Here is a 22,539-nt window from a genome sequence, read left to right as displayed (position 1 = left end):
TTGTTTGAGCCTACAGGACATGCTCACATTGCAGTGTTATAGATAGGCTAACAATTTTTTTTTTATTCATTCATGAAATATGGGTACCATTGGCAAGTCCAGCATTTAATCCCCATTCCTAATTGTTTTTGAAAAGGTGATGGTGAGCAACCTTCATATGAACCTCTGTAGTCTGTGGTGAGGGTACTCCCAGAGTGCTGGTTGGAAGGGCATTCCAGGATTTTGAACCAACGGTGATGAAGTCACAGTGATAATTTCCAAGTCAGGATATTGTGTGGCTTTGAGGGGAATTTGCAGTGGAAGTGTCCTTGTACTTCTCTGTGTTAGAGGTTGTGGGTTTTGAAGATGTGGTCAAAGGAGCCAAATTGCTGCAGTGCATCTTGTGGATAGTATGAATTGCAACTACATTGCATTGGTGGTAGAGGGAACGAACGTTGAAGGTGCTGGATGGGGCGCCAGTGAAGCAGGCTGCTTTGTCCTGAATGATGTTGAACTTCATGAGTGTTGTTTGAGCCGCATTCATCCAGGCAAGTGGGAAGTATTCCACCACACTCCTGACTTGTGCCTTGTAGATGGTGGACAGGTTTTGGAGAGTTAGGAGGTCAGTTATAGTAAGTCTCCACTTAACGCAAACTCACTAAATGTTGTTTCATTTTAACGTTGTTACTAGTGTTAGTATATCTGTTTAACATTGCCAGTTTCACTTTAATATCATTTGCCACAGACTTTTTCTTCTATGGCCTGTTTGATCACATGACTTTTCCTGGAGTGCTTCCACCTTCGTACTCAGTTCCTCTTCCTCCTGCCCTTGCCCACTCCCAGCCTTGCTGACTCTCAGCCTCTGTATTTACCTTAGTCCTCAGGGTCTGTTCTTCATTGGCTCCCGACTTTGGGCTACTCTGCTGGCTTTGCTTCTGGCTTTGCTTTTGAACTTGCACCATCTAGTAGCAGATGTTGGTCAGTGTGGGTAGTTCTGGGACTTAGGTTGCTCCCTGCACCAACCAACTTCTACCACCAGGTGGAGTCTGTTCAATCTAACAGTACTGTAAATGACTTAATTGTATTATATATTGTATTTCTTTTACAAGTAGTGATGTATTTTATTTTCCAAGTTAGAGTACTGAATACATGTATGGTACAGTATTTCAACTTGTGCATTGTTTTTTTCTGGGCATGAAATGTCTGAAGGAACCTGCTCTTGCTTTAACATTGATTCCTATGGGAACCTATGATTCACTTAAAGTTGCCATTTTCAGGAACGCAACCGCAACTTTAACTGAGGACTTACTGTACTTGCCACAGAAACCCCAGCCTCTGACCTGCTGTTATAGCCACGCTATTTATATGGCTGGCCCAGTTAAGTCCTGGTCAATGGTAACCCCATAAATGTTGATAGTGGGTGATTTAGCAATGGTAATGCCATTGAACATCATTCCCACTTGATGGAGGTGGTCATTATCTGGCACTTGTGTAGTGCAAATGTTACTTTCCACTTAGCAGTACAAGCCTGGATATTGTCCCAATCAGCAGGGAAAAAGGCAATTAGCAATAATTAGCCGTAATCAGCTGTCCACTGCTTCTTGGCAGATGGCTCAGGGTCAGGATCATTGCAAGAAATTGGCCTGGAGGCCAGTATCATGAAATTGCTCACCCATCTGCCTCAATCTCCGTCTCAACTAATTTAAAAATCTCAGCCTATGAGTGTATAGCCACACAAAAGAATTCAAAGCTACCTCGCATTCAAATGAACAGGCTGTACACGATGAAAAAAAGTTAGCGGTGACATTACTGACTACAATCATTCTCACATTCTTCAGTATGGAAGTTGTGCCAGTGGACTGGAAGGTTACCAGTGATTATTTCTGCTCAATAAGAGTGAAGGAAATAAACCAGGTAATTATAGGCCAGTAATTCTAACATTAATAGCAGGTAAACTTCCAGAGACCACAATGAAGGCTCCTGCCGTATTAAATTATTAATCCTATTCCATTGAGACCGAGGGATACCAAAGACACTAAACTTTTCAAATGGATTGTATCACAAGCTTGCAGCATCAGAGGTTTTTGTTTTATATGTTCATGGGATATGGGCGTCGCTGGCTTGGCAAGCATTTAGTGCCCATCCCTAATTGCCCTGGAGAAAGTGGTGGTGAGCTGCTGCCTTGTCCATATGGTGTAGGCATACCCACAGTGCTGTTAGGGAGGGAGTTCCAGAATTTTGACCCAACGACAGTGAAGGAACAGCAATATATTTCCAAGTCAGGGTGGTGAGTGGTTTGGAAGGGAGCTTCCATGGTGGTGGTGTTCCCATGTGTCTGTTCTCCTTGTCCTTCTAGATGGAAATGGTCGTGCGTTTGGAAGGTGCTGCCTAAGGAGGCTTACGTAGTTCCTGCAGTACACACTGCTGCCACTATGCGCCACTAGTGGAGGGAGTGAATGTTTATGGATGGGATGCCAATGAAGTGGGCTGCTTTGTCCTGGATGGTGTCAAACTTCTTGATTGTTGTTGGAGCTGTACTCCTCTAGGCAGAGGAGTGGAGAGTATTCCATCACATTCCTGACTTGTGCCTTATGGTTGGTGGACAGGCTATGGGGAGTCAGGAGGTGAGTTACTCACCACAAGAGTCCTAGCCTCTGACCTGCTCTTGTAGCCACAGTATTTATGTAGCTAGTCCAGTTCAGTTTCTGGTCTGTGGAAACCCCCAGGATGTTGATAATGGGGGATTCAGCGATAGTAATGCCATTGAATGTCAAGGGACAATGAGTAAATTCTCTGTCACTGGAGATGGTCATTGCCTGGCACTTGTGTGGCAAGAATGTTACTTTAAATATCCAGCTCAAGCCTGGCTATTGTCCATGTCTTGCTCCATTTGGACATGGACCACTTCAGTGTAATCATCAGCAAACATCCTTACTTCTTACCTTATGATGAAAGAAAGGTCATTGATGAAGCAGCTGAAGATGATAGGATATTACCCTGAGGAACTCCTGCAGTGATGTCCTAGAACTGCGATGATTGACCTCCAACGAGCTCAACCATCTTCCTTTGTGCTAGGTATGACTCCAACCACTGGAGAGTTTTCCCCCTGATTCCCATTGACGCCAGTTTTGCTAGGGCTCCTTGATGCCACATTCGGTCAAATGCTGCCTTGATGTCAAGGGCAGTCATTCTTATCCCTGCAATATTCAAACCCCAGGGAAATGGCATGCCACTGGAGCTCTGTCAAGAGCAGGTGAAATGAAGGGTGTAAAACAACTCTGAAAGGGTCACTAACCTGACGTTCAAACATTAGCAGCATAAAACAGAGGCAAAGTTTTTTTCAAAAAGAAAGCACTTAAGCAAATTCAAAATGAAAATAGGACAGATGTAAAAGTAATAAGGAAAGAGTATAGCGAAGTAAGAAATAAAAGGGAACAGCCATCGATCGTAAAAAGAAGGAAGTCAAGTTGATTCCTACTATCAACTTCATCTGCTAAAATAACAATATTGCTATTCCTGCCGTCTAACATTGTGAGATCATCAACTTACAGAAACACTTTGCTCACAAAGATTTCAAATCATGTTGTGGTTTAATGCTGCCTATAAACTACTTCTCATGCTTGTGCAAGCCCCTGTAGTGTACATGGTTAGTTCTTTTCGTACTCTGAGTGATCCGCAGTGGTAGTAACATAGGAGGGGGTAATATGTTGTGGCTCACAGGGTGCAAGCGTTCAGTAATCACTACAGGCTGTGACCCCAGAGAGCCCACGTGCAGATTGCAGCAATTTGCTGTCTGTTGGGGAGTCTACCCAACTTCCTTTATGGAGTAAGGGTAAGCAATTAAAACACGGGTCATAAATGCTATCATGAGAACTAGCAACATATTTCATAGGCATAAGCACCACAGTATATGTTACTAAGCTACAGTTCTGCAGAAGTGCAGACACTAGGAAATCACAGATTCAAGTGAAGCCTCTATCCATTTGGGATCTCACTTTGCCCAAGATGGAGAAGATGGCTAAGCCCAGTACTTCCTTGGGTGTAATGTAGAAAGTGTTGTTGTGCCACTTCTTGCCATATCCATTCACCAACTTGAGTTAATTTTCATCAACCTGTCATGAACTTTTTCTGTGCCTATTTTCCAAAAGCTTGGGGCTCTGTGGGAACTCCTCTTTCATCTTGCACCATCCTGCAGTTCCACAATGTTTTTTCCCTGCTTCAGTGACAAAAAGTACTTCCCCTTTAAGCTTCTACACGCCTGAAGTTCTCACCTGTAAGTTGTCAATGGGATGTATATTTTGCACTGGCAACCCCTCTCCTCCATGTAAAAAAAATGGGTGGCCCATTAATTGAGGATGGTTCCCAACTGACTGCTGCAGACAACCATTGCCCCATTCTGTCCAACTCCAAGTGGTTTCACACAGGGAGACCAATATTAGCTCTAATGTAAATGGTTCAGTTCTCAATCATTTGTTGGCCATTTTGAGGTGGACAAGAACAGTTTGGTGCACTGCTTAACTTTGTAATTGAGACCGGAAAGGCCTACAGTATGATTCTAAGCAGTCTTCTGTTTCTGTAAATGTATGCCTTTTTCCTTACATTAAAATTATAGGACATGGGAACTTAAGGCTGCTGAATGCTGCTTGGAATGAAACCCTATCCTAATCTGGAAGTTTTTCTTTCAGTTATCTATTTGGGTTTGTTTTAAATTCAGTTTTCTCTAAAAAAAAAATATGATGTACTAGTAGCACTTAACTTGATCTTGAAATTTCTATGATCTCACCTTAATCTATTAGTGGAGTAGAGGAAGAACATTCAGCATATTGGAAAGCATTTGGCAAGGGAACTGCATGGTGCTGCAGTCTGGTGTGCATGTCAGGTGACTACTCTCTGAGAATGTTGTACCTGAAAAACCTGTTATGATTATGATCTCTTGAGAAAGAGAATTTTGTTAATGTACTTTTTGTGAAAAAATCTGAACACATACCTAGGTTTGAAAATATAAGAGAATGGTTTTATATTTTTATATTGATTTGCTGTGATGCCTAAGCAGAGAATGCAGCTTTTCTTTAATCATATCTCATAGCCATCTTCAGACTTGGCTCCTTGATATACTGTCAGTAATCCGATCAACCACCATAACTTGCATGGTGAATTGCAATGGGCTTATAGCCTTTCACTCGCAAATAGACAATCTGACTACTGCAAGTTTTCCTTCTATGATTTTAGCCACTCATCTAGTTTGCACATCACATGGAATTAATGAGATAAATAAAACAAATCTATAAACTTGTCAGTAGTCAAATTTTATAAAAGCTTGAAACATACAGTATTGCCAAGCCCCAGAGTATAAAAATGAAAAACTGTAGCAAAAACAAATCAAAACTGCCAAGTAAAAATCATAACTTTTTAAGATTGTCAAATAGCTTCAGATTCTATGCTGCCTTTATAGCAATCACATCGTTTTTACACACATTTCCCATACCTTCTTCTTCTACTATGACAGCGGTAAAAGATACATTGGTTAGCATTGCACAAAGCATCAACTCAGAAGCAAGGAGGCTAGAATAAAAATTGTACCACCTCTATATCTTCAATTGGGGGTCAGGGGTTTTGAACCTCTGTCTTGCCATTAGAAGGTTATCTTTCTTAAGTATAAAAGGAATATATATCTCATTATTTTTCAAAATTTTTGTGACACTGTCACCAAATAATAGCTGACAAAAATCTCTTAGAAGTTGGGAATACATGCTTAGAAATTTATGCAGTAGCATTTTGTCAGTATTCAACCAATTCATCCTTGGCTTATCATGTAAACACACATGTTTATACCAGCTTGGAAACAAGTCCACATCTAATTTAGCCACTTGCGCAGCCACTGTTCACAATGGGCAAGGTACAGACCGTACCCAACCAACCTGTGCTTGTAAAACTCAAAACACAATGTCCAACATTAGATGTGATTCTGCAATTGGACAACCTTTTGGTAAATAATCCTCAGTGTACTAAGAATTACGTTGACAACCAATTTAAGATTGTCAGTCGGGCTCGCAGTTTGGTGCATTTGTCTGTACTGGAAGCTACATGTGTTAATATACAGGGTACTGTTCTTTGCAGACAGAAAGAAAATGTACACACTTTGCACCTGTTTCAGCTAAACGAAATAAGTGACAGCCATTCGCTGATTCATTCCTCATGGCAATGCCTTGACCAGGGTCCACTTGCCAACCAAGCAGCACATTCTACTCCAAAAGTATAAATTGTTGTTTTCCCTTGTATTGATTTTCTTGCTAAGTGTTCTGATGAGTGCAAGATGAAAAGCTTCAACATGCCTCTTTATTCAGCAATACTCAAGCATCTATTTTGTTAGTGCCTGAGCATTCAAGCCAGAATCATTTTGGTAATTTGGTAGTTTTCTAAATTTAAAAGTACAGTTTATTGAGAATAGTTATAATGTGCTTTTAATAACTTATGATGTAACAAAGCTAGTGTTTTAGGTTTGAAAACTTCATTACTATATACAGCCAGCAAACAGAGCAAGATCACAATCAAAACTCTTATGGCGACTGTGTATATTGTTGCAATGTTGGGGACTCAGCATTAAAATTCCAAAGATTGTTTATATTGGCCAGATCTTATGTGGCACTGAATTGTCTCAAATCTGAATCATCACTTCTGGTGGGGCTTCATTGATCCAAAGGCAATTCTGAGTTCCTGATTCAGATTATTTCAACAGCAAACAAGAATTAAAGTTTTTAATAGATGTAATTTTCATTTGTTACTATAAATGAGCTATTACGATTGTCAATATTTCTCTATGCCTTAAAAATAAAGAAATTAGATTTGAGGAAGAACTACCTGTACTTCTCCAGTGTTGCTTGTGGGCAGGGAGTTGATTCAAAGCACTCTACATTAAGGAGGGAAAAATATTGGACAGAAAAGAGGGAAATGAAGAGGGTAAAAGGACAATAGCATGATTAACAAAAGATTTTGTTTCTTTATTCAATTTAATTTTCCAGTTTTATCTTGTTTTAAACAACCAGGCCTTGCTGCAGACTCATGATGTCGTGGCACATGAGGTGTACAGTGATGAAGCACTGAGAGTTACACCACCACCAACTTCTCCTTATTTGAACGGTGACTCACCAGAAAGTGCAAACGGAGACATGGACATGGAAAATGTAACACGTGTTCGGCTGGTCCAGTTCCAGAAAAACACAGATGAACCTATGGTAATATAGGATGCCACTCTCTAGTTTTCTAATTACTTTTACTAAATTTTTTGTCTATATGCGTTAGCAGAGGTATCTAATCATTACAACTGTAATTTAGTTCACATGAGACACCACAGCAGTAAAAATAAGCAACTAAATTAGTCATTTTTTCTTTGTTCTCTTGTATGGGCACTTTAAATGATGATGAACTTCTTTTCAGTAGAAGTAGTAACTGCTACCTCTTAATATAAAAAATCTGAAAGAGAAATGAATAAAGATCAATGTAGATTAACTAGACTGTGAACAGTCTAGACAAATGCATTTTTTACGTTGATTTAGAACACAAATTTACAAATTAGCCACTCTTAACACTGTGAGAATCCCATTGTTGCTACTGCCTAGTTGTGGGCATTAACTCAGGCATATAATGAAATTATATTTTGGTAAGAATAATATTGTGCAAGAGTTCACATTGCCTTTATTTATCAAGTTATTAATTAACCCTTTTCCAAGCCCACTGGTTTTTACTACACAGTATATTTAGAGCATTAAATTGCAACAATGCATTTGTTTGAATTACATCATTGATAAATTTTCACAATTTTATAGCTGACTTGAAACACCAAATATTTTTGATTACACAAGTGTGAAAATTGTCCAAGATTCCTGTTTCCACTGCAAAAATGTGTGTGGATCTTGGCTGTGGACAGGATTCAGTTCAGCTATGATGTTTTGCAAATGATTAACCTGACGACTAATACTTGTAACCAGTAACTGCAAATGAACTGCTGAACAGTAGAATGTTATGGAAAGGAAGAATATCAGTTTACCTCTGTTCATACACCAACTGGTTGAAGTGGAAAGGAGTCATAGTAGATGCGTTGGAATATAGATGTGTGAAATAATTATAATAATTTGTAATACCACTGTATACTACACCTATAAATGAAATATAATACTATACAAAATAAGACACCAGTGCCACCTTGTGATGTAAACCTAGACTTGAAATTTCTGCTACAAGACAGTTATATACCTAGGATGACCAAATTAGGGTTTTTATGCAAGACTATATTTTTTTTAAAAACTGAACAATAAAACTCTATAGAAAAATGGTTGCAACAGGACCTTTTGTCTAACACAGGAAATACTTCCAACTGGAACTTCCTGTCCATAGTGATCCGCAACATTGAAGTCAGCACAGTATTCAAAAGCCCAGGTGGGTCAAGTGAAGTTTTCAACTCCAGTACTACTGCTCAGCTGACCATAATGATAAATGACCTTTCAGCTGAAAGTTATCATTTAAATTTAGTTTCCCTCTCTCTTTGTAAATTCCAAGATTGGTTTTGGGATTTCGAAGTGATTTTTGTCAGGAAGTACACTGCTTTGACCAGGTTTCAGATCAAAAAGGTTATTCTTCAAAGGAAACTGATTTTAGAGATTATTTTTGAATGGATTCTATTGTCTAAATTTTTGATATAAAATGTTCAAATGAATTTAGTATAGCTCTTATAAGGAAGTTGTTTATTGGAATGATATAAAAGCTTTTGCTATCTTGTACACTACTTCCAAACATGATATTTATATAATATATTATGAAGTAATGCACCTGCAAAACTTTGTTTATCTTTATTCTTTACTATGCTAAATAAACTCATTGGTTTAAATGAGTTTAATTAAACATTTTTGCATTTTCATATTTCAGAGCAATATGCTTCTTACCACTTCCAAATCAATAATTAAAATTGTAATATAAATTATGCTTTATAAGTTAGTTCTTCCAAATATTTATGATTAAATACAACTACTTTATAATTATATGAACATAAGAAATAGCAGGAGAAGACCAAGCGGCCTGACGAGCCTGCTCCACCATTCAGTATGATCATGGCTAACCTTGGGCTCCAACTCCACTTTCCTACCTGCTCCTCATGTGGGATTCACTGAGACCAAAAGTTCATCTATCTCAGCCTTAAATATATTCAATGATGGTGCATTCACATCCCTATGGGGTAGAGAATTCCAAAGACTCTCAACCCCTGAATGAAGAAATTTCTCCCCATCTCAGCCCTTTATGACCAGCTGCTGATCCTGAGACTGTTTCCTAGATTCCCCAGCCAGGGTGAACAACGTCTCAGTATCTACACTGCCAAGCCCCTTCATAATCTTGAATGTTCCAATGAGATCACCTCTCATTCTTTTAAACTCCAGAGAATATAGACCCAATTTACTTGGCCTCTAGCCATAGGTCAACCCTCTCAATGCAAGGACTTTGTAAAGCTTTGCTGTATCTCTCCCATGCAAGTATACCCTTCTTTAAAGATGGGAAACAAAATTATGCACAGTATTCCAGGTGTGGTCTCACCAAAGCCACCTACAATTGTAGCAAGACTTCCTTACTTTTGTACTCCACTCTCCTTACAGTAAAGACCAACATACATTTGCTTTCCGAATTGCTTTGCCGTACCTGCACGCTAAGCTCTGGTATTCCTTGTACCAGTACATCCAAGTCTCTCTGAAAATCAACATTTATAAGTTGCATGCCTTTTTAAAAAAAAAGCATTCTGCTTTTCTAGTCTGATGACCAAAGTGTATAACCTCACACTTGCCCACGTTATACTTTGCCTCCAAAGTTGCCCACCCTCTTAACCTGTCGATATCTCTTTGTAGCCTCTTTATATCCTCCTCAGGGCTTGCATTCCCACTCATTTTGTATCATCAGCAAACTTAGATACATTAATCTGTCTCTTCATCCAAGTTATTAATATAGATTGTAAATAGCTGAGGTCTCAGCTCTGATCCTTGCAGCCCTCTTCTAGTCACAGCCTGCCAACTTGAAAATTACCTATTTTCCTTGTTCTCTGCTTCCTGTCTGTTAACCAATGCTCTATCCATGCTAATACCTCTCCCAACCTTGAGTCCTTATCTTGTGTGTTAATCTTTTGTGTGGCACCTTATCAAATGCCTTCTAGGAATCCAAGTATACTACATCTGTTGTTCCCTTATATCTACCCTACTAGTTAGATCCTCAAAAAACTCTAATACATTTGCCATTCCCTTTCATAAAACCATGTTAAGTTGTTCAATTCATGCTATGCTTTTCTAAGTGCATTGTTAAGATTTCCTTAATAGTAGATTCTGTTATATAGCGTTATGCAAATTATAGTAAAATCTTTTACGCTTTTTCAGTTTTATAACATGAGAAGATAGAAAATGTAAACAACATCAACAAAATATCCATCTTCCGTTGTACACATATTTAGTCCCATAATATAAATTCAATTCTGAATATTGGTCCAATCTCTGTTTGCCTCCAAATTATTTTTATGGGATCTTGTGTAGTGTAGCACAAATATGTCTGCAGTTTGCTACTGTAATTGTAAAGGATACCATAAAGTGGATATTCTATGTTAAGAAAGACAGACCCTAATTTAGGAATATTGATTCCTGAAAGATGCAATCATATTTAGTGTCTGACTCCAGTGATGGAATGTAAGTTTCTACCATGGATAGCAAGCTCCCAATTTCCTTTTATGCCATTTTAGGGAACCCCTAAGCAGAAACTATGTACTTCCCACAAAGAGGGTGGAAGTAAGGGCGCATGGCAAATCAACCCAGACATCTCATTGTAGCTAATCACTGAACCATATAGCTCTTGACCAAGCATGACACATCTCTCATTCCCTCACTCTTTCATTCTTTCTTTGTTCCATTATCAATCTTCATTATCATCAGCTATCTTTTTCTATCACTATCTATCTCCATTTCTACCTTGAGATATATCTCTATACATAGAACGTGGGTACTGTTTCTGCCAACTATAGAATGTTCCTTAGAATACATCACAGATATAGGGCAGAATTTTGTCGTCGGCGAGCAGGGGGTGGGGCCCACTCGCTGATGCGTAAAATTACGCGGGATGACGTCAGGTGGAACCCCTGATGTCATCCTGCCCCATTTAAATTTTCAGGAAGGCGGGGACGCAGCAAAATCAGCTGCAGGCCTGCCGACCTGTCATTGACCAATTGAGACCATTGACAGGATCATTTAAACAATTAAGGGACCTGCCCGTCCAACCTTAAGGTTGGCGGGCAGGCCAGGAGTCCCGGCGGCAAACAGAAAAAACATGAAACCTCATCCATTAGCGGGATGAGGTTTCATGCAGGGTTTTAAAAAGTTTAATAAAGTTATAGTGTAAATTATGAACATGTCCCATCTCATGTGACGTTGTCACATGAGGGGGCATGTTAGGGAATTTTTTCTTTCTATTTTTAATCTTTTTCAAAGTGAAAACGATCTCCCTGAGGCAGCACTCTCGCTTTTGGGGAATCCACCCCGCCCACACAGGAAGCGCATAGTGCTTCCCGCTGGATGTCAAGCTGGGCGGGCCTTAATTGGCCCACCCATGTAAAATGGCGGCAGGGCCCGCTTCTCCAGCGGGGATCGGCTCCCCGCCCGCTGGAGATTGGGTCGCGCCCGCCCGCCCAACAGGCAGAAAATTCTGCCCATAATGTTTGTATGTGGCAAAATATTAAAATGTTTAGCTTTGAAACGGTTTTGTATACAGCTGTTATATTTCTAATTAATTATGTCTTATGCCATGTTAATTTTCTCCATATTCCTTTACCTAGGGGATCACTTTAAAAATGAATGAGTTGAACCACTGTATCGTAGCAAGGATAATGCATGGAGGAATGATCCATAGACAAGGTAAGTATTAGAAAGTCTATATGCATCCACAAATTTAGCCATTACCGTTCCAATAAATTAAAGTTGTATTCATATTTCTGGGGGTAATGTTCAGTCTATAATTTTTTCATCAATGTTTTGCCCTATGCTTCCAAGGGACAGTGTTACAAAGAATTAATAAGTATGAGTCAAAAAGAAAACTCAGGGAAAACTTTCTCACACGTGGGACAGTGGAATAACTTATTAAAGAAAACTATTGAAACAGACACTATGGGCAGAATTTTGCCCTCGATGGGCGGGTGGGCCCCACCGGCTCAGCGGCGGGCGGGCAGCTGATTGCCGCCAAAACTGGCCCCGCTGCCATTTTAAGTGGGCGGGCCAATTAAGGCCCTACGCTATACACTTCCTGTGCGGAGGGGAGGGATTCCACAGCTGTCAGAGTGCGCTCTTTTGCGCACGCGTGCGAAAGAGCGCACATCTCCCTGAGGCAAAGCAATGCTTCAGGGAGATTGCTGAAAGGCTGGCAAATATAAAAAATAGAACAATAAAAAATTCATTAACATGTCCACCTCATGTGAAAATGTCACACGAGATGGGACATGTTAACGAAATAAACAAAAACTTTATTAAACATTTTTAAAACCTCCATCAAACCTCATCCTGCCACTGGATGAAGTTTGTAAAAAAAAAAATCACCTACCCGCCTGCCCATTGGGCCCGTGCGCCGAGCCGAAGTTCGCACGGGCCCCTCAAAATTGTCAACGATTGGCAAGTTAGGGCCTTAATGAGGCTTTTAATTAATGTCCAGCTGCATAGCCCGCCCACCGACCGAAATATCGTGATGCTGCACGCTGATGTCGGGACGCTCGTGTGACGTCAGCGTGCGACATTTTAAGTGCTGGCGTGCGGGCTCTGCCACCTGCACGCCAGCCAGAAGATTCTGCCCTATGTGTGTGTTCATGAGATGCATTTCTGGAAAGGGAAGAGTTTGATTTATGAAGAAGGAAATGAGATTTTCCTGTGCCTAATTAAGAAACTTAAGTTCTTACCTGACTCTTTTTAAACTTGTAGGAACACTCCATGTTGGTGATGAAATCAGAGAAATAAATGGCATCAGTGTAGCTAACCAGACAGTGGAGCAGCTTCAAAAGATGCTTGTGAGTATATAGGAGCAGCTTTGCTTTTTTAAGGCCAATATTAAGTTTGAAATTTTTTAATGAGTTGGATTTGTATTTTGCCTGGATATTAGGGATGTAAGGACTGGGCAGTGTTGTCCTTTCACCTCTGAGCTCTACACATAAATCACGTAAAATAGACTGGTTGAGTTTACTCTTTCTGCTGGTTAGACAAATAAAATTATCCATTGATACAAGTTTGACCTTATTCACCTTATAGAGCACGAGTATTATTGATGTGCGTTTAACACATTATTGGGGGAATTTTAAGCAACTTTATTCGCATTTGGATGCAATTGTTAGAAATTTCAGGTCTGAACAAAGTATTCTCTCTGGTTTAGCAAAACCAATTTTTCCTCCATTGTGCACAAACCCTCCCCACCTCACCCTAAGAAGACCCCATATCTCCCACATGCAGGAACATACTTTTACTGTCCAACAAATGAACCCAATTGTGTGATCCAGAGAGCATAACAGTAAGACCCCTTATGTGTACTGGCTTCTGCAACACCATATATATCTCTCCAATCTTTCCAATGGCAGATTGACCAACACCATACTAAGTGAAAGGTGCATTATGAACCAACAAATTGTATTATATAACCTGTAGTATATTATTGAATAGAAAACAGTTGTCTGTGAAATTCAATCTATTTCCTATTGTACTTCACATCGTGGAAGATATCAAAGTGTGCCATTCTAACTCTGTGAATGAGATAAACTTACATTACAAAAGCTAATAATCTCTGAAACTAACTGGCACTAACCTTTACCACCACAAATCACATCTGATGATGCCTCAGCTTTGAGTCTTTCATAGCTTTCCTCTGACTGTAGAGAAAACTAAACCCTTATTAATATTACATTGTTCCAGCTTCTAAAATCTGCATACTGCATTTATTCCATCACAGGGGAAGCTAAAAGCTGCCCTTCCCCTGCTCACATTTGAGGGTTGTAGGGTTGTCTCCTCATTAAGCTTCCAATCATATCTTGAATAAGGAACTTCATTCCCCCTCCTGGGGCAGGATTTTCCCGTAGGTGAGCGGGGGGCGTGGCCCGCTCGCCAACACGTAAAATGACACGTGGTGACATCAGGCGGAACCCCTGACGTCACCGCGCCCTATTTAAATTTTCCAGTAGACGAGACCATTGACAGTAATTCAAGTAATTAGTGGACCTGCCCATCCAACCTTAAGGTTGGCGGACAGACCAGGAGCCCCAGCGAGAATGAGAAAAACCTCATCACGGGTGGGATGAGGTTTCATGTAGGTTTTGAAAAATTTTAATAAAGATTTTGTAAAAATTATGGACATCTCCCAACTCATGTGACAGTATCACATGAGGGGACATGTTAGAGAAATTTTATTTTTCTGTTTTTAACTTTTTTACATTTAGTGCCGATCTCCCTGAGGCTGCACTTAGCCTCAGGGAGATGAGTGCACTCCTTCGTGAGCATGTGCAAAAGAGCGCACTCTTGATTTTGGGATTCCCACCCCGGCCCACACATGAAGCACATAGCGCTTCTGAGCGGACGTCACGCTGGGCAGGCCTTAATTGGCCCATCCACATAAAATGGTGCCACGTCCCCAATTGGCAGCGTGCCTGTGTGCGCCTACCTTTCAACTTCGCCCTTGACGGGGGGAAATCCTGGCCCTGGTGTAGAAAACATGGCACCTACATAAAATCATTGTTGTGCTTCATGAAAGGGTAATTTTAATATTGCTAATGCAACTACAAGGGGTGCAGTGATGATTCCCATTATTTCAAACCAATGCATTATCCAAGGATTCTGAGGATGGTGTTATGCCTACCAATTTGCCCTCACCAACATCCCAGATAGCTCACATGTTTTGGGGAGTTAACAATTTGGGATCCAAATTGGACAGTACAAGGGCAGTACCGTCTTGAGATGCAGCTAGGCAGAAGTTTTCTCTTTAATTAATGTGTGGGAAGTAAGTAAGTAGACTTGCATTCTTGTGTTTGGTGCCAATGGGAATGTTTAAGTTGGCGATAGAGACATGTCAGTGCAGTGTGGAATATGATATGTCAGCTCTCATATGTCAGTGTATCCATCGTCAGCACATTTCCCCTAACTGTCAGAAAACCAACCTTCTGGAAGTGGAGGATCTCTGCTCAAGCATCAATTGACCATAAGAGAGTATAAGGGCTGTTTTCTGGATTGTATTTTCTAAATGTGGTCACCAAAGAGGCAATGCTGCGTCACTCAGAGCCAGCAGATACTGTAGGAAGAGATAAGTGGATCATCAACACGAGGGATAAGAGAGAGAGACAATGCTCATAGATACCAGGAACCCTGGGCTGAATTTTGCCGTCGGCGAACAGGGGGCGGGGCCTGTTCACCGACGCAAAATCAGCTGCGGGCCCGCCGACCTGTCAGTGGCCAATTGAGGCCATTGACAAGATCATTAAAATAATTAAAGGACCTGCCCGTCCAACCTTAAGGTTGGCGGGCAGGCCAGGAGCCCCAGCGGGGAATAGAAAAAACATGAAACCTCATCCACTGGCAGGATGAGGATTCATGTAGGGATTTAAAAAATTTAATAAAGTTTTAGTGAAATTTATGAACATGTCCCATCTCATTTGACATTGTCACAAGAGGGAGATGTTAAGGATTTTTTTTTTCTATTTTTAATGTTTTCACAACTGTCAGCAATCTCCCTGAGGCAGCACTTAGCCTCAGAAAGATGTGCACTCTTTCGCGCACATGCGCGATTTGGGGAATCCCCCGCCCGCACAGGAAGCGCATAGTGCTTCCCACCTTAATTGGCCCACCCACTTAAAATGGCGGCAGAGCCCACTTCTCTGGCGGGGATCAGCTCCCCGCCCGCCGGAGATTGGTTCGGGCCCGCCCGCACAGTAGGCAGAAAATTCTGCCCCCTGAATTGCTGGAGTTGTTGAAAAGAGACAAATGGCTGGATTCTCCTCTTCCTAGTGAATACCAGCATGGAGCAGGCTCCACCTGATGCTGCCATGAATCTGACCCATTTTCTTCAGTGGGGCCTGTTTGTTTATGCAAGGTAGGGCGGCAACAGCAACCTTGCCAACAGGAGTGAATGTGTCAGTGTCCGGTGGACCTACAGCACTATCAGCTAAACCTTCTTCTACTCTAGCAGCTTTATTAATCTTAATCTCCCTCTTTAGTCTCAAACCTATACTTGCCCCAGCCTTCCACATTTTAGGTTTGTATCCATCCCAACCACTCTGCTTACACTGTTTATGGAAGTAGACCTGTTTAGAATTAGGCAAAGGTTGCCCTGTCTCTTTTTTATTGTCTTCTTTGCTTCAGTGCTCCAACTCTGTGATTTTTGTGTACACCCTTTGCTTTAAATAGTATAATGTTTGATTGGCCAACAATTGCTTTTACAGATGTTAAACAGTAATGACTTAATAGTTTCACTAAACTCTAATCCTCTGTTCTACAAGGTAGGCTTTTAAAAATCATCAAAAATTTCTCCTTCAGGGAACTTTGCCAGTTACCCAGTTAATAGGATTATGTAAGTAGCTATCTCCAGTGTTGGCAAATACGTGTACCAGGAGACAAAACAATATTCTTTCACCCCTATGACCTGCATTTGAGTCTGACTTAGACCAGTCTGCTGTATGTCAGAGTCCTGTGTGAAATGAAATTGGTTCAACTCAAGCCATTTCTTCATGAGTAGAGATCAATGGCACAGCTGCCCATAATTCACTTCAGTGTAATACTAAATTGTCAATTTTATTCAGTTAGACCAAAAGGATGTGTGATGTGCAAAGAGAATAAAATTCATATGGATGCAATAAAAATACCTTTTTCAGTTTGATGGGATAGAACAGATGCAGATAAACTCTGCATGGGCCATGCTGTGGTTATATTAATCTAAGGAATAAATTCCTTTTCCCAGATAGAAAGTACAATTCCCTCACCCCTGGAGGGATTTAACAGTTCAAGCGGATACCTATTTAACTATATTTTTCACCTCCCTTGCCACCTTAGAAGATTTGTGCACATATTCTCCCATGCCTTTCTGTTCCTGCACCCTTTAGAATTGTACCCTTTAGTTTATTTGTCTCTTCTCATTCTTCCAAAATTTATCACTTTACATTTCTCTGAATTAAATTTCATCTGCTATGTGTCCACCAATTCCAGCAGCCTACCTGTGTGCTCTTAAAGTCTATCACTATCCTCCTCACAGTTCACAATGCCTGCAAGTTTAGTGTCATCTGCAAAGTTTGAAATTGTGCTCTGGACGCCTAAGTCTAGGTCATTAATATAGATCAAGGACAGAATTTTCTGCCTGTCAGTTGGGCGGAGTGGGTGCACACCTGATCGGCGCCCCCGATCGGGTCCACGCCGCCATTTTACATGGGTGGGCCAATTAAGGCCCGCCCAGCATGATGCATACCCAGAAGCGCTGAGTGCTCCCTGTGTGGGCGGTGTGGGGGTTGCCTGAGTCGAGAGTGTGCTCTTTCGCGCATGTACGCGAAAGAGCGCAGAAATTCCCCTGAGGTACAGAGGTGCCTCAGGGAGATTAGTTTTAAGTCCAAAAAGTTTAATAAAATGGCAAGAAAATTTTTCTGACATGTCCTCTCATGTAAAACTGTCACATGAGCTGGGACATGTGCATTAATTTCAATAAAAATTTAAAATCATTCATGAAACCTCATCCCGTCCATGGATGAGGTTCCATGAAATATGTGAAGACCGCCTGGGCTCTTTGCCTGCTGCCAACCTTAAGGTTGGATGGGCAGCTCCGTTAACTATTTTAATTGACAGTTCAATGGCTTTAATAGGCCTTTGATAGTTCGGTGGGCGTGCAGCCTACTCGGCTGCACGCCTGGCAAACTGAAAGTCTGAATGACGCGCCATGGCGTCGGGATGCACACCCAATGTCACCAGCATCATTTCACACCTCAGCGAGTGGCCCCATCTGTGCTTGCCGAGCTGAAAGTTCAGCCCCAAGAAAAACAGCAGTCAGTCCTACTACTCACCCCTGAGGAACACAACTTTATACTTTCTACCAGTCCAAGAAATAACTGTTTACCACAATTCTCTGTTTCCTATCACTCAGCCTACTTTGTATCTGTGCCACCACTGTCCCTTTTGTTCCATGGGCCTCAAATTTGCTGACAAACCTATTATGAAGCACTTTATCAAATGCCTTTTGAAGGTCCATATACACCACATTAACCACATTACTCGCTGCCACCTCATCAAAAATTCAGTTGAATTAGTTAAACACAATTTGCCTTTAACAAATCCTTAATTAAGCCTCCTTGTCCATGCGATTGATAATTTTGTCCCAGATTATCTTTTCTAAAAGCTTTCCAACCAACAAGGTTAAACTGACTGAACTATAATTGCTGGGTTTATCCTTATACTGTTTTTTGAATGAGGGTGTAACATTTGCATTTCTCCAGCCCTCTGGCACTACCCCCATATCTAAGGAGAATTGGAAGTCTGGTCCTGGTGACATCAATGTTAAGTACAGTCAACTTTTCTAATAGCTGTTCTTTATCAATTTTTACCCATCCAGTCTCTCAATTACCTCTTCCTCTCTGTGATTTTGGCACCATCTTCTTCATGGGTAAAAGCAGATGCAAAGTATTCATTTAGCACCTCAGCCATGCCTCCATGTGTAAATCCACAATTGGCCATAATCCATATTGGCCCCACTCCTCCTCTAACCAACCTTTTACTATTTATATCCCTGTAAAAGATTTTTGGATTCCCCTTTGTGTTAGTTGCCAGTCTCGTCTTGCACTCTGGGCAGAATTTTGCCGTCAGTGAGCAGGGGGCAAGGCCCACTCGCCGATGCTTAAAATGACGCAGGATGACAACGGGCGGAACCCCAGACGTCATCCCGCCCCATTTAAATTTTCAGGAAGGCAGACCCGCAGCAAAGTCAGCTGCAGGCCCACCGACCTGTCAATCGCCAATTGAGGCCATTGACAGGATCAGTTATACAATTAAAGGACCTGCCCGTCCAACCTTAAGGTTGGCAGGCAGGCCAGGAGCCTCATTCACCGGCAGGATGAGGTTTCATGTAAGGTTTAAAAAAGTTTAATAAACTTATTATGTACATTATGAACATGTCCCATCTCATGTGACATTGTCACATGAGGGGGACATGTTAAGGAATTTTTTTTTTCTATTTTTAATATTTTTAAAGGTGTCAGTGATCTCCCTGAGGCAGCACTTAGCCTCAGGGAGATGTGCGCTCTTCCGTGCGCATGCGCAAAAGATCGCATTCTCACTTTTGGGGAATCCCCCTGCCCGCACAGGAAGCGCATAGCGCTTCCCACTGGACGTCACGCTGGGCGGGCCTTAATTGGCCCACCCACGTAAAATGGCAGCGGAGCCCGCTTCTCCAGCAGGGATTGACTCCCTGCCTGCCAGAGATTGGGTTTGGCCCACCTGCCTAACAGGCAGAAAATTCTGCCCTTTTTTTTTTCCCTTTATTGCTGCCCTTTTTCACTGCCCCCAAACTTTCTATAGTCAGCCTGATTGTCATTTGTACTATCAACCTGACATCTGTCAGTACGGACCCTTTTTCTGCTTCAATGTGCTCTGTATTTCTTTCAAAAACCCAGGGAGCTCCAGTTTCGGTTGCCCTATATTTTCCTTGAATGTGCCTGGAATGTACCCAGATCATCTCTTTAATATTCCCTTCCTTGTTGGATCAGAAATGTACTGATCAAGAAAATTCTCCTGAGTACACTTCAGAAATTCTTCACCCCCTCTGCTCTTTACACTATAGCTATCCCAGTTTATGTTACTATTATTAAAGTTCCCCATTATTATTACTCTATAGTCTGGCACTTCTCTGTAATTTGCCTGCAGATTTGCTCCTCTAAATCTTTCTTACTAGTTCGTGGACTGCACCCAGAAGAGTAATGACTCCTCTATTGTCTCTTAATTCTAACCAAATAGATAATGTCACTGACTGCTCCAACAAATGGTCTCTCTCCAACACTGTAATATTCTCCTTATTCAACCCTGCCACACCACCTGCCTCCTTTTCTTCCCTATCTTTCCTGATCATTTTGTCTTCAAGAATCTTTAATACTCAGTTCTGCCCCTTTTTGAGCCAGGTCTTCATTGTTGCCACAACATGATATTCCCTTGTGGCTATTTGCAGTTATAGCTGATCAACCTCCTTTACCAAACACCATTCATTTACACACATGCACTGTATATCTGAATTACATCTTGCTGTATTTCCTCTAAGTCTGACCCCACCTAATACTCCACTATCTCTTACACCAGTGCTATCTCCTCCCAATCCTTTGTGTGCCTTGTTTATTGTTTCTGATGCAACATCCTGGTCCCTATTCCGTACCACCAAGTTAGCTTAAACATTTGCTACAGCACCAGCAAATCATCCCTTGAGGACAGGCTTATCCAACGTTTTTGCTCAGGGGCCACATTTGCATATTTTTCTCACTCAAGGGGCTGATGAGCAAATTTCAGAGAACTAAAGCTTGGCCCAACAATAAACTAAATTTCCAAAAAAATTTGAGGTTTTAAAGAAAGAAACAATTGCTGAGCAAAGGTGCAACAATGTCATAGCAATACATTGTTAAGTTAAAAAAGAGTAATTAATAAAAATGACCAGTGTTTGAGAGGGCCAGGGTGTGTGTCCAGCTCACTCCCAGTCTTTGGGTGCTCACTCACTTCCCCTCATCCACTGTGAGTGGGTGCATGTGTATCTGTTGGTGTGTGGCGGTGAGAATGAGTGAGAAACCTGAAACTGGGCAGAAGGCAGACTCTCACTACCCCCTCCCAACACACACACACACACACACACCCCACAGACACACACACACCCCCCACACACACACACACACACACACACACACACACAAACACGCTCTCAGTCCCTTGCACTACCCCTCCCCCACACACAGCCCCTCACACTAACCCCCTCACACATGGTCACTCCGGCCCTTGCACTCCACCCCACACACACGCATAGTCACTCAGTCTCTTGCATTTTCCCAAGCCATACGCGCACACACATTCTCTCTCACTACCCCACACAGGCACACACAGTCAGTCACTCACTCTCCACACTGTCCCCGCCCATACACACACACACACACACACACGCACACAGGTACACACACCCCCACACACTCAGTCACTCGCTTTCACTCCCACACTCAGAAACTCTCACATACACATGCACACACACACGCACACATGCACACACACACGCACACACACACAGACGCGCACACACACACACTCACACTCTCAAACACACACACTCATTCCCACACACATGCTCTCAGGCACACTCTCTCACTCCTGCACACACACTGTCACTCCATCACGCCCATACTCACTCCTACACACACACACACACACACACACACACACACACACACACACACACACACACACACACACACACACACACACACACACACACTCTCATTCCCTCACGCCCATACACACTCACTCTCTCCTGCACACTCACTCTCTTCCACACACTCTAACTCCCCAACCTCCGCCCATCAAAACTTTGCTCTCCTCAGGCCTAATGTACCTGGCTCTGCAGGCTCCAGTCCCATCATTGCTTGCCTCCACGGGCTCCAGCCTCACCGCTGCTTCGCTTCCCTTGATCCAGCAGCCTCAACACACTCACCAACGCCAGAGTTTGCTACTCCCAGCAAATGTGGGAGAACCAGCCTGTGATTGGAGCAGCAGCACCATGCAGAATCTTCCACTGAAACTCACCTGTTTGGCTGAAATTTTGAAAACTGGCTCCGGGGGCCACATAGAGGAACCTCAAGGGCTGCATTCAGCCTGTGGGATGTATGTTGGACGAGCTTGTTCTACACCATCTCTCCAGCCACCCATTCATCTGCTCTATCACCCTATTTCTATACCCACTGATGTATGGCACCAGGAGTGATCCAGAGATGACTACCTTTCAGGTCCTTCTTGCAAGCCTTCTTCCTAGCGCCCTAAAATCTGCATGCAGGACCTCATCCCTCTTTCTACCTATGTTGTTGGTACTGATATGGACTACAGTCTCTGGCTATTTACCCTCCCCATTTAAGAGACATAGAGTACAAAAGCTGGGAAGTTATGATAAACCTTTATAAAACACTGGTTTGGCCTCAATTGAAGTATTAGGTCCAGCTCTGGACAGCACGCTTTAGGAAGGATGTGATGGCTTTAGAGAGGATGCAGGAAGTATTTACAAGAATGATTCTGGGGATGAAGGACTCAGTTATGTGGATAAATTGGAGAAGCTGGCATAGTTCTCCATAGATAAGAGAAGGTTGAGAGGAGATTTGAAAGGGATGCTCAAAATCGTGAGGGGTCTGGGCAGAGTAGATACCCAGGGTAATGCCCTGAGGACTCAGGTTCAAATTTCACGACGGCAAATGGTAGAATTTGAATTCAATAAAAATCTGGAATTAAAAGTCTAATGATGACCACGAAACCATTGTCAATTGTCGTAAAAATC

The 22,539-nt window shown here is 41.9% G+C and overlaps 1 protein-coding gene across 7 annotated transcripts in view; it reads left to right on the top strand.

Moving 5' to 3' along the window:
- The window catches only part of caska (calcium/calmodulin-dependent serine protein kinase a), a 494,230-nt gene that overhangs the window by 414,621 nt on the left and 57,070 nt on the right, over positions 1-22,539 (top strand). For all 7 annotated transcript variants that reach the window (XM_041210838.1, XM_041210837.1, XM_041210836.1 and 4 more), the window contains 3 exons: positions 7,023-7,211; positions 11,825-11,903; positions 12,954-13,039. In XM_041210838.1, the coding sequence (XP_041066772.1) occupies positions 7,023-7,211; positions 11,825-11,903; positions 12,954-13,039 (354 nt within the window). The remainder of the gene's footprint in view (positions 1-7,022; positions 7,212-11,824; positions 11,904-12,953; positions 13,040-22,539) is intronic.

Source organism: Carcharodon carcharias, chromosome 18 (genome assembly GCF_017639515.1).
Source record: "Carcharodon carcharias isolate sCarCar2 chromosome 18, sCarCar2.pri, whole genome shotgun sequence".
NCBI classification, from domain to species: domain Eukaryota; kingdom Metazoa; phylum Chordata; class Chondrichthyes; order Lamniformes; family Lamnidae; genus Carcharodon; species Carcharodon carcharias.
Note: the sequence above shows the minus strand (reverse complement) of the source record. Positions and strands in the feature narration are given on the sequence as shown.